The sequence below is a fragment of the Schistocerca cancellata genome, chromosome 8, assembly GCF_023864275.1.
Source record: "Schistocerca cancellata isolate TAMUIC-IGC-003103 chromosome 8, iqSchCanc2.1, whole genome shotgun sequence".
NCBI lineage: Eukaryota > Metazoa > Arthropoda > Insecta > Orthoptera > Acrididae > Schistocerca > Schistocerca cancellata.
Genome location: NC_064633.1, coordinates 483,417,863 through 483,433,418, shown reverse-complemented (window position 1 = coordinate 483,433,418; position 15,556 = coordinate 483,417,863). Strand labels below are relative to the sequence as shown.

The 15,556-nt window shown below is 39.3% G+C and overlaps 1 protein-coding gene across 2 annotated transcripts in view; it reads right to left on the bottom strand.

Moving 5' to 3' along the window:
* LOC126094927 (myelin expression factor 2) overlaps positions 1-15,556 on the bottom strand; it is a 72,972-nt gene that overhangs the window by 13,643 nt on the left and 43,773 nt on the right. For both annotated transcript variants that reach the window (XM_049909575.1, XM_049909574.1), the window contains exon 7: positions 8,538-8,621. In XM_049909575.1, coding sequence (XP_049765532.1) covers positions 8,538-8,621 — 84 coding nt within the window. The remainder of the gene's footprint in view (positions 1-8,537; positions 8,622-15,556) is intronic.

The window sequence follows — 15,556 nt, the reverse complement described above, 5'->3', positions numbered from 1 at the left end:
CTACGATGTCTAGGGAGCCGTATGTTCGTACGTGTAAAACATTAAAAGATCTTACATTAGGTCATAAAAGAAACAAGACATTCGAACCTGCTGCTTACACAGCCAACAGCCACACTTCTGTAGCCAGAAGCGGGAGGAGTTACTACTCAACTGCGAATGCGCATGATTCCACTTGTAACTGCTAAAACGAATCTAATGTAAAAAGTTGTGACGTCACGCTCATCGGAGGCAATCTGTTGTTATGAATCATTGCATATTCTTCCTAAAGCCTTTGACAAGTTTTGCTGTTTAAAGATGCTTGTATGAGCACTGTTTTGTTGCTGTATAAGGCGCATTTACTTTGCAGTTTAAGTTTTATTTTCGTTTTTTCCACTTGTTCATGTTTTATTGCTGAAATATTATTCTGCAGTAGCGGGATACAGTAATATTCTTTGTTACAGTATCGGTTCTTACCAGTCAAAATCACAAAAATTTAACTGAAAACAATTAAAAATTCCCGGGTTTTTCCCAGATTGTATACACCCTGAGTACATACCACACAAAGGAGGAAGAGCCAAATCTCATTCTTTGCTTTGTCAGCAAGTTTAGCATTCCAAAAAATGTTGGCTTTCTTTCTTTTGCTGCTCATAACCTAACTTCCACAATGTACAATCAAATCAACTTGTTCACTCTACAATTATTTTTGGTTATGTCAGATCAGGTGACCTACATGTGAAAATGTGTGTCCAGAAATATCAACTAAAAACAACCTATTGGCAATAACAACTGATTATGAATTACTGACTACTTTATCAGCAATTTGATGTAACTATCAGAAATGAAGAATAGTGGAAATTTTCAAACATGTCTGGAAATCACCATATCAGTTTGCAAACTAACAACTGACTGACTTTCTTAAAGCAAGGTCCATTAAACCACACTCCCGTGACATTCTTGCAATTTCACTGGAACAAATATATCCATTAAAAGTGGGAATTCTTTACAGACAGGATTGTTAATATCGGGTTTTACAGGATCAGTAAATATCAATATCCTTCATGTTCTCAAATTGTGCTTTCCCGACCAAATTACAAATACTAGAATTTTTTCAGCCAATTCCACATGTTAAGACTGTTTTGAACCAACTGCATCTGGTTCATTTTGCACAAGCTAGATCATGCATGTTGGCACAGAGATCACAAATTTTCTTGGAGTTAACACTTAATGCACATGAACGTAAAACAACCATCAATACTATTCACACAAGGCCTCCAAATTATCCAGATCTAAATGTAAAGGAGGAAAATCATGTATTTCACAAATTTGAGCTTACATGTGTGAAGATGCGCAATTTTGTTCTTAAATTTATTTTAAGGCCTACAGTGATCAGATTCATGCAAACAGTAATTCTACAACTGTTTTCTAAAGCTGTCTTCAAACAAAATGGAAACAACAGATGATCATGGCTCAAAAACAATTTTTTGGGGCTTTCAAAAAGGGACACACATGTAACAGTTGCTTAAACCTTTATTACTAATTAAGGAAGCAAGTGTAGGACATCCACAAAGAACAAGTCAATGTTAAAACCTGGTCAACATAGAATTTAAAAAATAATATATTTCCTCCCAGACAAAGTGTCTCAGCAGATCTGAACAATTAGAATCAAGTTTTGAGTATCTGCATCAAGTTAAAATTACTCAAGTGTCCTCACACAAAGACTGATTACAGTATGTTGTTTGCAGAGTTCATCCTGTGATGCAAAAAGCTATCAGGCATCACACTGTTTAATGCTCGACAGCATGTGTCGACAACGTGGCACGTACCTAACTTGTTCACTACTGTAAACTCTGCACACTATGAAATTCTTGAGTATGAAAACATTTTAACACTCCACAATCGTGTTCAATGTTCCATCTAAGGATGTCGTGTTCAATGTTCCATCTAAGGATGACTCCAGAGTATCAAAAACCTTGCAATTTTGCACAGTACCTTAGTCCATCGGACACTCTACAGATCTCTGTGTGTGTTTGCCAGCAGATGAGAGCGCAGCAATGAATCAACTACGATTATTTATCTGAGCAACCCAAGGCCATATTGAAGTGGTACGAGAAGTACAAAAACATGGAGGAGTTGCAACGACAATTGCGTGATGGTTATGTAACTCAGCCACCAACATGTTCAAACAACACAGTAATCAGGATAAATCTGAAGCCAATAGTACTGTTCAGCAAGTGCTTAAGGGAAGGTGTGGCCAACCAAAAACCTCAACCAGTCCTGCTTCTAGCACTGCTGCATTGCAACATTTTACTACATCACCTAAAAATACCCATGAAGCAGGGTGCATGTGAAAGTGGGATAAGCCAATAGAGTGTAAGACTAATTCTGAAGGCCCGATGTGAAAAATATACATTCCAAGATCACTGAATTCTCTGAATGAGAATGAGCCAAATCACAGCATGTAGTACAGCGAGTGGTTTGAAGGCGTGTTTCACGAGCAGGAACAGTTTGCAGGAATGGTTATTTGGTGCGACGAGGCGCAACTCAGACTGAACAGTACTGTAAACCACCACAAATGAAAATAGTTATGTTCACATGGACAAACATGTTAATCTACTGAATAGTAATGTGTGGTGCTGTCTGTCATTACACAGTTTGATTGAACCATTCTTCTTTGAATGTACCATAACTTGTGAGGTATCTTCATATGCTACAAACATGAACTTTAACTGCAATCTGAGAGGTTTTTGGAAATGAAAGATTTTTCACCAACAACAAAACAGTGTTCTGCCTCACTCCCATGTCAGATCATCCTTTGATGAAACTCTACCCTGAGAAAGGGCAAATCGAAGAGTAGCTGCTGAGTACCCACCAGGGTCCCCAAACGTCTCTACTTCTGCCTATGGGGACCCTGAAAAATGAAGTTTACCAACAGAATCAGTCTACACTGAATGAGCTACGAGAAACTATCAAGCCATCCTATGATCCTATCACATCGGAAACAATGGCAGCTGTAGTTCAGTCAACAGTTCGGTGGCACCGACACCATTTGACTGCTTCTGAGCGTCATTTTGAACACACAAAATAATGCTCCTGCCTTCTCCCCATACCTGGTACGGCATTAATGGACTGACAGCTGACAACAATGCAAGTGCCTTTGCTAAATGCACAACTTCTCCTGCACAGCCTCTCCTGTGCTTGTGACCAAATCAGTTGGACACTACTTCAAAACCACAGCTTTGTTGGATAACTTAATTGTGGCACAAACCCTGCACAAGGTGGCTACTCAAATTTGGGGAAAAAAAATTCCCTGAGAATTTCAGGTATGGATAGCAAGATGATGATAGAAGTTCCAGATGGATTAATGAAGTGCAAGGGGAGGACTCAATTAACGACTTTTCTTTCTGCTCAGCTGATATTTTCTAGCCACAAGCTCTACTTTCACTGCAGTTTTTAAACATTGATAATTTATATGCAATAATACTAATAGAATTCTCTCTTTAAAATACTTAAATATTTCAAAATTTGTGACACACAAAATTCAATAAAATTAAATTCTAATGCTAGGTTCGAAAAACAGAATTCACAGACTTTATGAAATCTGTCGAAATATTTGAAATTTCCCAGCTTTTTCAAGCTACAATGTAATTCCCTGAGAATTTCAAGATTTTCCAAAAGCATCACCACCATGCCACAAAGCTGTGGGACCAAGCTGTCAACAAGACACTGTGCAAGCAGTTGGTGGCTCCATAATGGTGTGAGCTGTGTGTACAAGGAATGGACAGGGTCCTCTAGTCCACCTGAACTGATCATTGACTGGAAATTGCTATGTTCAGCTACTTTGAGATCATTTGCATTTGCTGCCATTCATGGACTTCATGATCCCAAACAATGGAATTTTTAAGGGCAACAATGCACATCACCAAGTCACAATTATTTGCAACTGATTTGAAGAATTTTCTGCACAATTTGAGAGTGGTTCGGCTACCCAAATCGCCCAACGTGAATCCCATTGAACATTTGTGTGACAATCAGGAGGTTAGCTCATGTACAAAATCTTGCACTAGCCACGCTTTTGAAATTACGGGCAGCTAGAGAGCCAGCATGGCTCAGTTTTTCTGCTGGGGATTTCAAACAATTTGTCGAGTCCGTGCCATGCTGAGTTGTTGCATTACACAGGGCAAAACAAGATCTGACACATATGGAGCTATCCCAATGACATGTCACCTCAGCCTGGGAGACGAGTCTTTGGACTGATAGCGTCAATTATTGAAGGAACTAGAATATATAGTACAAGCCACATTTCCACACTTCAGAACAAATTCACAAATGTGCTAGGTGCAACAATGAATTATTTCGTAACTGGGGCTATTGTACCATTCTGCCTTAACTAGAAGTCTAGTTAATAGTTTAATATTTCCCCACTGAACGTCATATTCTGTATTACCAGTTTCAGGTCCCTCCACACACTCTCATGTATGTATGTTAAGATGAGAGGACAACACTTAAAATTTTCATTTTTTAAATATTTTTTGGTGCTCAAAATTGGTAGCACACATTACTGAAAATCACTGATATTACTATGTGTGCTGAAATGTATTTTCATGTTCAGACACGCACTTACACATCAGTTCCAAAAAGTATGTTGTTAATACAATTCAATAACAATTGACAATATTTATTTGTTTATGGTGGGCATGAAGTACCTCCCCCTTAGGCAATGGGTGTTATGGAAAATTGCATTCACATTTATAACATTAGATTTTTTTACGTAACAACGGAGGGTCATCATCCTGAAATACCAGACTCCAGAGGCACTAATGAAAGCCAATAGTACAGTGAAGATATTACAGGTTGAGATAGAAAAATATCCCGAGAACTACACATACAATTAAGAAACAGAAAATTACATGTTCAACATTTTCAAAAATGCTATCTGACGATATGTACACTGATACCCTACTCAATACCCTGGGGACAACCTCAGCATCAAATAGGAACATCCCATTTTTAATGTAGATTCAGATTCAATTGGAAAAATACAGAACTTCTGTATGTAACACTTTTGTTGTTCTCTGATAGATGGCACTGTAAGTGACATAATGCATTTGAGTTCCAAAATGGTGATATCTAGAGAAAAATGTATTGCATAAAAATAAGAAAAACAAATGTGTTCAGTTTTATTGTGAAAGAGGCTTGTTTGAGGTGTGTCCTCTCCAATCTCACCAACAGGCTGCTCGTTTGTACGAATTATTTCACAGTAACTAGCCATTTCAATGCACTTATTTATCCACACATGGAATTATTCAACACAACTGAAACGTGTTTCCAATGTAATCTGAACCACATTATCATGCATTGTTGCACTTCATTATAAATTTCATTCTTCAAGTAACCCCACAAACTGAAGTCAGGCAGGCAAGAAAGATACTGCAATCTTGCAAGCCAAGACATTGGACTGCATTCTCCAGTCCACTGACAATTGTGCAAATGCCCTCCAGTCCACTGACAATTGTGCAAATGCTTTAATACTTCCCATGCTGCTACAAATTGTGTGTGGAGTGTGTGGACAACCATCAAGTGGAAACCATATTGTCTGTTACAAATCCAAGTAAAGGTCTCCAAACAATACAGGAAGATTGTCTAAGAATTTTTGAGCACTTACTGTGAAATAATTGTAACAAACAAGCACCAATTAGTGAGAGGCAACAACTCAATTTTTCTTCAAAATTACTGAACACTTGTGGATTTTTTTATCCAATTCATTTTTCACAAGATTATACTGTTCTGGAATTAAATTATGTTACTCATGAATTACAGCACCACCTGCAGCATAGCAAAGAAAGTGTCACCAAAGTTTCATACTTTTTACTCCATAATTCCCAATCCACAATAAAAATGCAATGTTCTTATTCAAGATTTCAGGGTTGGAGACTATGCTGGACATGTGCCCCCTTATATCTTTCGGTTACAATGGAGGCAGCAGCACTGGTACACAGTTACATAAGCTGAAAATATTTAGCATATGCAGAATACAGCAGTAACACAAGTATAGCAATGTTTGGGGAAATGCGAACTGACTATACAATAACAACCAGCTTCTTCAACAAATCTTTCTATAGAACCATAGGAAGTAGTGAGCAATGAAATACAGAACCATAATACCACTGAAATGACTGACTAGTTTACTGATGATCTGATAGCAGACCAAGATACTGGGGCCATGGTATACAGAGCTGCAGCCTCAACTGGAGGACTATCTGCATAGGTGTTGCAAAGACCATAGCATTTAAAGTAGCTCTGATACCTCTACCAGCCCATGCAGCTATTCTAAGATTGTTGCAAAATGCCATGAAACCCCTCTACGGCTAGTGAAAATCGTCAGGTTTTACATGCTGTGGGTACTCGCTACCTCAAAACAGCTACCTCAAAACAGCTACCTCAAAACAGCTACCTCAAAACAGCTACCTCAAAACAGCTACCTCAAAACAGCTACCTCAAAACAGCTACCTCAAAACAGCTACCTCAAAACAGCTACCTCAAAACAGCTACCTCAAAACAGCTACCTCAAAACAGCTACCTCAAAACAGCTACCTCAAAACAGCTACCTCAAAACAGCTACCTCAAAACAGCTACCTCAAAACAGCTACCTCAAAACAGCTACCTCAAAACAGCTACCTCAAAACAGCTACCTCAAAACAGCTACCTCAAAACAGCTACCTCAAAACAGCTACCTCAAAACAGCTACCTCAAAACAGCTACTCTGCTTTCACCATTGCCTCGCATAATCTCAGCCTGTGATAGGTTGATTTCGCTAGGGTTTTGGTTGAAATTAGTCTCCATTCTTGCTGCAGGGCCTCTGCCAGAAGTGTATGTTTACCCACTGTGGACATGGTACATAGGCTGGTCAAATATTTAACAATGAAATTCACCAAACAGCCATGCAATTGTGATTTTGTTCACCACCAGTTTTGGCAATTCATAATTGCATCTTCTGGCCCCTATGCACCTCAAACTTAATTGACATTGGCTTACTGGGGCCATGCAGAAACATATGGCCCCAGTATGCCAATGTCTTATTTTTTTGAGGTGCATATGCAGCCTGAAGGTCACATAATGAACTGCCGCAACTGGTAGCAAAAACAATGTAACACCTTAACTGCACGGCCCTTACGTAAATTTCATTTTTGAGTTCCACAAGTGTGTCCCTCTCATGATTCCCATTTTCAGATCATCCAGTCCAATTCACCCACAGTAGCTTGATTGGGTTACTATTGGGGACAGGGGAGGCCATTCAAAACTTTCTGAAGCTCTACAGAAGTGACAGCTGTGACAAGTTGGCTGTATGTTTCGTGCTGTTTTTCTGCAAGAAGATCCCTTTTCCAGTCAGACGCAAACCAGATACCTGAGTGTATTGTTGAAGAATGGCATAATACCCTTTTGGCTCGTTTTTCCGTCTACTTTCACCAAATCTCAGACTTTGTGAAGACAACCTTGGTCTAAACATCATAACCATAACAGCCGTGTCTTGTCACCAGTTATGATTCTCTTAAGGAACATCTCATTCTCATTTGTGCAATCTGGAAGCTATTCGCACATTGTGAGGCAAAGATCTTTCTGGTCTTTACTCATGAGCCACGGGACGAACTTTGTGGCAACTCGATACATTCCAAGATGCTATGTAAGCATTAAATGACATGGTCCAGCTGAAATGTTACATTCTTCTGCAATCCCAGACAGTCAGCCTTGAACTGACATGCACAATTTTGTTGAAGTTCCTGACATGAGCATTGTCAGTAGGCATCAAAGGGCGTCCTGAACAAGTGTCTGCTTTTAGCTTGTGTCTGGCAATTTTTAAACTGTGTGAACCACTTAACATTACAGCTAAATCACTCGGCACTGTAGGCTTGCTTCATCATTTGGTGTGTCTCTGTTAAGGTTTTCTTGAGTTTCACACAAAATGTGACACATTCTCATTGCTCCTCTAACTCTCATCTCTAAATTCAAACTGTGCAACAACATTCTACTCAATAACAGACACACAAACTTTTGCCAGTTAAACATTAAACAGGGATTTGTGATGAGGGACATCTACCACATTTCACTCTAACACACCATTGGAGCAAATTTACAAATGTTCCCGAGTTTTTAGATCTAATAGGGACTTGCAGCAGAACTACCATGCCACTGTAATGAATAGCATCAATGGAAACATGGAAACACACACACACACACACACACACACACACACACACACACACACACACACACACGTGTAGTGTTCTTTTTGTACCTACTAGCACCTATGAGTCGTCATCCTACTACTCCTCTGTCACCACCACTCAAAATTTAAATATAATTTTCATATTTCAATTTGCACTATCGTCTTAAGGAATCAGTTTGCTTATCTTTTGGAAAATTAACAAAACAATTTTCATTGCAAACACTGCAAAATTATAGACAAGCGGCACCATTCTGATAAATGGTTTGTACCCGACCCTAAGCTCAATTATCAGCCAGCACATCAACAGTATGTTTTGCAAATGACACTGGGAACTTACCTATTCCAGTTCCCAATCCTGCTGCACCTCCTGCAACAGCTCCAACCAGACCACCCACATGGTCACTTACACTTGGTAAATTTCCTGGAAATTCAATCAATAATGATATCTTCAAACTTTTGTAAAAGTATCACAAGCTGTGTTTATCATTATTACATAGACATTTTGTTTAGGGGATATGGAGAAGAGAATTTCAACTTCGTCTGCAGCAGGCATAGCTTTTGATGTTCCTAAAGGCAGAACTGAAGCCCCAGACATTTTCATCTCTATAACTTTAATTTATGTTCTACCAGGAAATGATAGCCTTTGTGATACAAGAGTTATGGAATGCAGTTTTAGGCCAGGTATCTAATGCATGTCCAGCTTCCACCAATGTTTCCAAATAGCGGAGTTATAGACGTTCGGTCTGACTATCACATGTACGGTCTGCCAGACAATACCGTCTGCACTCTCAGTAATAAACACCACACGCTCTAAGGAGTAAACTTTCACAGGCTTCGTGAGATTGTGTACTTTAGCTGGTAATGTCTCTTCAGGAACCAACTAATCTCTTTTACAATCACAGACTAGCAAAGATGCAATTTCTGTAAGTAAGTTATATTTGTCTTTTGTGACTAATAAAAGTGTTCAACTTTTAGCACACTGCACTTCACAGAGACAGAATATAATTTTGTTTTCATGTTCTGTAGTCACCCACATTTGCAAAAAATTTAAACAACATGGAAACAAAAATGCTAAAAATTTAACATCTGTTTGTAGAAGGATGTTAGGAAATAAAGGGGGGGGGGGGGGGGGGGGAGAGGAATGATCCAAGAACTGACCAGCAGCTAGTAGCACCAAGGGGACACTTACTTTACATACTAGACTGGAGAGGCTGTAACAAGAACTGTAGTATCTACAGTTTTACCTCCCCTCCTAACACTACATGTCTGCTCCCTCCATACGTGAATCAAAAACAATTTTCTTTGCAACAAGAATTCTACATCAACACCCATACTGTGCAAAACAAAAATACTGGTAAGTGCATGGCAGGCAGCACTTCCCACTGTACATTCTACATCTGTAGATGACTGACCATTCAAGTTGACTTGCTGCATCCTCACTAGCAAAAAATCAATTCAGTCACAAATTTCCTTGATACCCAAAACAATCACTTTTGGTAGTAAGTGCAGATGTGGTACTAACTCGAGCGCCTTTCAGAAATTGAAAAATACTGTACCTGACTGCATTGGTACATGGGTTTCAGGACATCACCTGAAAAAACTGCAAGTCAGATTTCACCAAATAGATGCTTCTAGAAACCATGCTGGTTAGCATGAGCGATATACTGTATTACATCTGGGATCACAATATGTTTGAAGTTTATATAAGAAATTGATGTTAAAGATATTGCACACAAGTTTTGTAGTTCACTTCTGGTAGTTAAGTGTGACCAGTGCTACATATTATGGTAGAAAGAGGTCTAACCCAGACTTAAAATCTGCTAGAGACTGATAGGCATTCCATCAGGTGCTGAAACTTTGTTGAATTTAGCAATTTCAGCTGTTCGTGAACACCAACACTAATACCTGTGTCACTTCTCTTGGCAGTGCTGGAAGTATTATGTAGGGCAATACTACTGTCTAACTCTGCATTTCATTATCACTCCAAAGTGGAAGATAAATAGGCATTATGAAGTTTTATATTATGTAAGGTACACTTTAAAACAATAGTAAGGTATACTTTAAAACAACAGTAATCTACATCTACATAAATGCTCCGCAAACCACAGAATGGTGTGTGGCAGAAGGTACCCTGTACCTCTATTTCCTTACCTGTTCCATTTGCAGAGCGAGGGAAAAAACGACTGTCTACATGCATCTGTACAAGGTCTAGTATCTCTTACCTTCGTGGTCCCTACATAAAATGTACATTGGTGGCTGTACAATCACACTCTGAAGTCTGTTCTCAAAATTTTCTCTATGGGGCTCATGAAAAGAACATCACCTCCACTCCAGCAATTCCCATTTAATTTCCCAACGCATCTCTAACACGTGTGTTGTTCGAACCTGCCAGTAACAAATCTAACAGCCAACCTCAGGGTTGCTATGTTGTCTTCCTTCAATCCAACCTGGTTCAGATTTCAAACACAATAAGATATTCAACCATATGAGGTCTCCTTTACAGATTACCCACATCTCTCAAAAATTCACCCCACAAACTAAAGTTTACCATTCACCTTCCCTGCTACTATCCTTTGCTCATTCCATTTCATATTGCTCTGCAACATTAAAAACCCAGACATTTAATCTACCTGACACTGTCAAGCAGCACACTTTATTTGAAAATCATCAGGATTTTTTTTCTAATTTATCTGCACATTTTTCTACATGTAAGGCTAGCTGCCATTCATCAAACCAACAACAAATTTTGTCTACGTCAAATTTTATCCTTCCACAGTCAACACCACCTTCCCATACACCACAGCTTCATCAGTAGAGATAGGTTGTTCACGAACTGAAGGGTCCAAAGGAACTGTTCACCAAGCCGAAAGGAAGGAGCAAGGAACGAATTCTAAGAACAGTCTTTCATAGTTCACTTTGGTTGTGGCTTTCTACTTATAGTTCCCACGAACGGGAAACAGTCTGCCTCGTTCCTTCAACATTGGCCGGTCTCATTCCAGCATTGGTCCCGTTCCCGTCTGCCTCTGTCTCAGTCTTACCTCAGCCGGACTCTTCCTTTGCATAGCCACTCGTAGCAGTTCCACTGCTGACTGCTCATAGTTAGTTCAGTATCAAGCTGTTCGTTTCATTCGCTGCGCACGCCCATTCTGGATGTTTCGAACCTTTTTTGAACTCTGGACTTCTGTTCTTTTCGTATTCCATTCAAGTGTCCACAACCGGTAATGACAATGTCTTTTATAATTATGTAAATTACATAAAAGTTACATGATATGTAATACACGCATCTTTTCAGATAACAGCAGAAGACATACTTATAAAAAGGCAAGTTTTTCTATTATTCCACATGCAAAGGAAGCCAGCACAGCACACATGAGTGTCATTTTCTGTCTTTTTTGATCCAAGGTAAGATAGCATGTTCATTGTTACGGAAGGCAGACCTACTTACAACCAAATGAAGCCCGCACCCCATAATGTAGTGTCTGATGTCATTTTGTAAAGAAAATACAGTAACTTCTACAATATTATTTCAGCAGTACAGGCTGGTGCACAAAAAATCATCCCTGAGTACTAGACTGCTCAATGTCGCCAACCAATCGTCATCTATTGTTTCAAAGTAGTAGTTTGAATTAGCTGATTAGTTATTTCTTTACTGCCTAATTATTACGTGTCTATTCTGCTCGTAGTGGTCAACAAATCATGTACAGGGCTATTACAAATGATTGAAGCGATTTCATAAATTCACTATAGCTCCATTCATTGACATATGGTCACGACACACTACAGATACGTAGAAAAACTCAAAGTTTTGTTCGGCTGAAGCCGCACTTCAGGTTTCTGCCGCCAGAGCGCTCGAGAGCACAGTGAGACAAAATGGCGACAGGAGCCGAGAAAGCGTATGTCGTGCTTGAAATGCACTCACATCAGTCATAACAGTGCAACGACACTTCAGGACGAAGTTCAACAAAGATCCACCAACTGCTAACTCCATTCGGCGATGGTATGCGCAGTTTAAAGCTTCTGGATGCCTCTGTAAGGGGAAATCAACGGGTCGGACTGCAGTGAGCGAAGAAACGGTTGAACGCGTGCGGGCAAGTTTCACGCGTAGCCCGCGGAAGTCGACGAATAAAGCAAGCAGGGAGCTAAACGTACCACAGCCGACAGTCAGCAGGATGGTGCTCCACCGCACTTCCATCATGATGTTCGGCATTTCTTAAACAGGTGATTGGAAAACCGATGGATCGGTCGTGGTGGAGATCATGATCAGCAATTCATGTCATGGCCTCCACGCTCTCCCGACTTAACCCCATGCGATTTCTTTCTGTGGGGTTACGTGAAAGATTCAGTGTTTAGACCTCCTCTACCAAGAAACATGCCAGAACCACGAGCTCGCATCAAGGATGCTTTCGAACTCATTTGATGGGGACATGCTGCGCCGAGTGTGGGAGGAACTTGATTATCGGCTTGATGTCTGCCGAATCACTAATGGGGCACATATCGAACATTTGTGAATGCCTAAAAAAAACTGAGTTTTTGTATGTGTGTGTGCGCAAAGCATTGTGAAAATATCTCAAATAATAAAGTTATTGTAGAGCTGTGAAATCGCTTCAATCATTTGTAATAACCCTGTATAATTGGCAAGCAGTCTACTCGGGGCCTGTTTTTTCAAGTTTCAACAAAATTATCAATTTATTTTCGCAAGATTTCTTATTGCCTTTAATTTTCTTCAGAGAAACATTATGAGTGGCAAGTTGTAAGTAATACTTAAGTTCCCTTGTTGCCACGTTCAAATATGCTTCTCCTGCCAAAACACAGCACAGTTTGTAAATATTTATGCCACTAAGATTCTAATTCAGTTGAAATTGCAGCATCATTTAAGACACGTCAGTAGTTCATGAAATTACCCATCATTAGCATAAAAAAGTTAAACTTCCTCATGTCTGTTGTTCCAAACCCATAGTAACTCATTTCAACAGCTGTTGATAGTGCTATGAAGTATTAAATCATTTAATTGAAAAATCTGTGGTCACTTTAATAGAACGGTAAATATGGAAGTTCCACAAACTAATCAGATGACTAAATACTCTCCTCTTTGTATATTAGTATTTGCCAAAATATTGTTACAATGTCAAACCGTTTACAAGATAGGAGGAATTTTGTGAATACTTTAATCTAACTTTTTTACTAATGCACGAGTTCAGGACGAAGTACGTTATATATGATCCATTTTTTCAAGCCTGGTAATAGGGATATTCTTCAAAAATTGAAGAAAAATTTAGCTACATTTGGTATGCAGCAACATGAACTAACATGCACTGAACGTAATTTCAAAGCAGCATCTATTTCACTGCAAACCTTACGAAATTCTTGCAGTAATTTACTTAATCCTAAAATATCACAAGAAATATGATAATTAACCAAATTACAAGCAATTCATCATTAAGCTGATGTGCAAAGCTATAAGATATGCAAATTATTATACTGAGTAGTTTCTTTACAATCAACTGAGAAAGATTACAGTTTGGCCGACCCATGCCCCCTGCCCTTCACGGTGTCAAGCCACCAGCTAGCTTCCACACCAAATCATAACCGTGTAAGAGGTTCAGCTTGCAAGGTGGCCATCACCCCCAACTGCTTGCCAGCAGCCATGCGCATCATCTAGCAAACTTGCACAGAATCTTACTGTGTGAGATGGGCTTTACCATCACAACTGTGCAGCCTACCTAATTAACACAATAGTCAACTTTTCGACCTTGGTCACAGCAACAAGCCACAACATTGGTCATTTGCATATTCTCGCAATGTGAAAAGTTCTTGGAAAAAGAATCAGTCTCCTCCACGTTTTCTGATCTGGATAACCTCTTTAAAAATAAAGTGGAAAGTTTGATAAATACAATTTGAGCCATATATTGTATTTTCGTGGAAAGATTTCAGCCACTGCAACTTCATGGCCAAGGAATGTCCATGCTGTGCTGCAAGACATCCGCAGCCAAAATCAAATCAAAGGTCTGGTGGGGAGTCAAGCAGTATATTGCTCCCTCCTACATATATCTCGTGAGGAGACCATGAGGATAAAATCAGAGAGATTAGGAGCCCACACAGAGGCATACCGACAATTTTTCTTTCCACGAACAGTACGAGACTGGAATAGAAGGGAGAACCGATAGAGGTACTTAAAGTACCCTCCGCCACACACCGTCAGATGGCTTGCGGAGTATGGATGTAGATGTAGATGTAGATCACATTTCCCTTAAAATTTTTAAGTTTTTTTGAGCACCAAGACTATACATTATTTGTCTTATGACCATAAGAAGTGGACTCAGGTAAACTTTCTTAAATTGTTACCTCCTGTCCACTTAAAGGCACAGTAACTGCTCCACTTAAACATTCTACAAAAGGGGATGCACTTTCTTCAGTAATCAACACACAAGTCATTTGTTTCCTAATGAATTATGTACCAGAAAGGAGTTAGAGGGTATAAGTTTGTGTTTTTCCGTTTGCTATTTTACCCAATTTGTTGCAAAGAAGACTTGCTTAGAAAAATAAACAATCTGTATACGGTTACCTCCACTCTAGCACAACCAACCTTACTCAGAAAAACAGACTTTATATTAGACGATGATTGGTTTGTGGGGCACCCAACTGCGCAGTTATCAGTGCCCATACGAAGTCCCTACATTGACAAACCAATCTCGTCAACATTCACAAATGACGGAATGACGAGGACAACACTTAACACTAACAGTCCCCGGGCACAAAACCCCAACCCAGCCGGGAATCTAACTGGGACCCCGTGATCCAGAGGCAGTAATGCTAGCCACTAGACCACGAGCCACAGACAATTTACATTAGTATAAAAACACTACAAAATTCAATTTTTTTACTGATCCGCAATCAAATTGATATCTTTGAAGATGAAAAATACCACTTAGCTACAATTTCAAACTGACTGACTACAATCTGCCAGGAAAGAAGATAGACAAATCTGCAGTTTGAGAATAAGAAACTTCTTGACATTAATGTTAAGGTACGTTCTATTACAACTAGGAACCTGAAAAAACTTTTCATTTCAATCAATGCAAATACAGATGCAAATTCAGTCTCATAATGCAGAAATGGTGTTACCTAACAGACCCTATATCATAAGTTTCATCCAGATGAACATTTAATCAGTTTAAATAGCCTTATTTTCTTCTACAAATATTGCATATGTAACCAATTTTACAACTACTAATATTGGGCATCTGGCGAACTCAAATTTGGAAAGAACACGCGCGAGAACATGCTTGCAAAATAAAAGTGCACAAATGCAACAATGCATCAGTGCACTATGTTCAAGTGCCACGCAAATTGTTGACT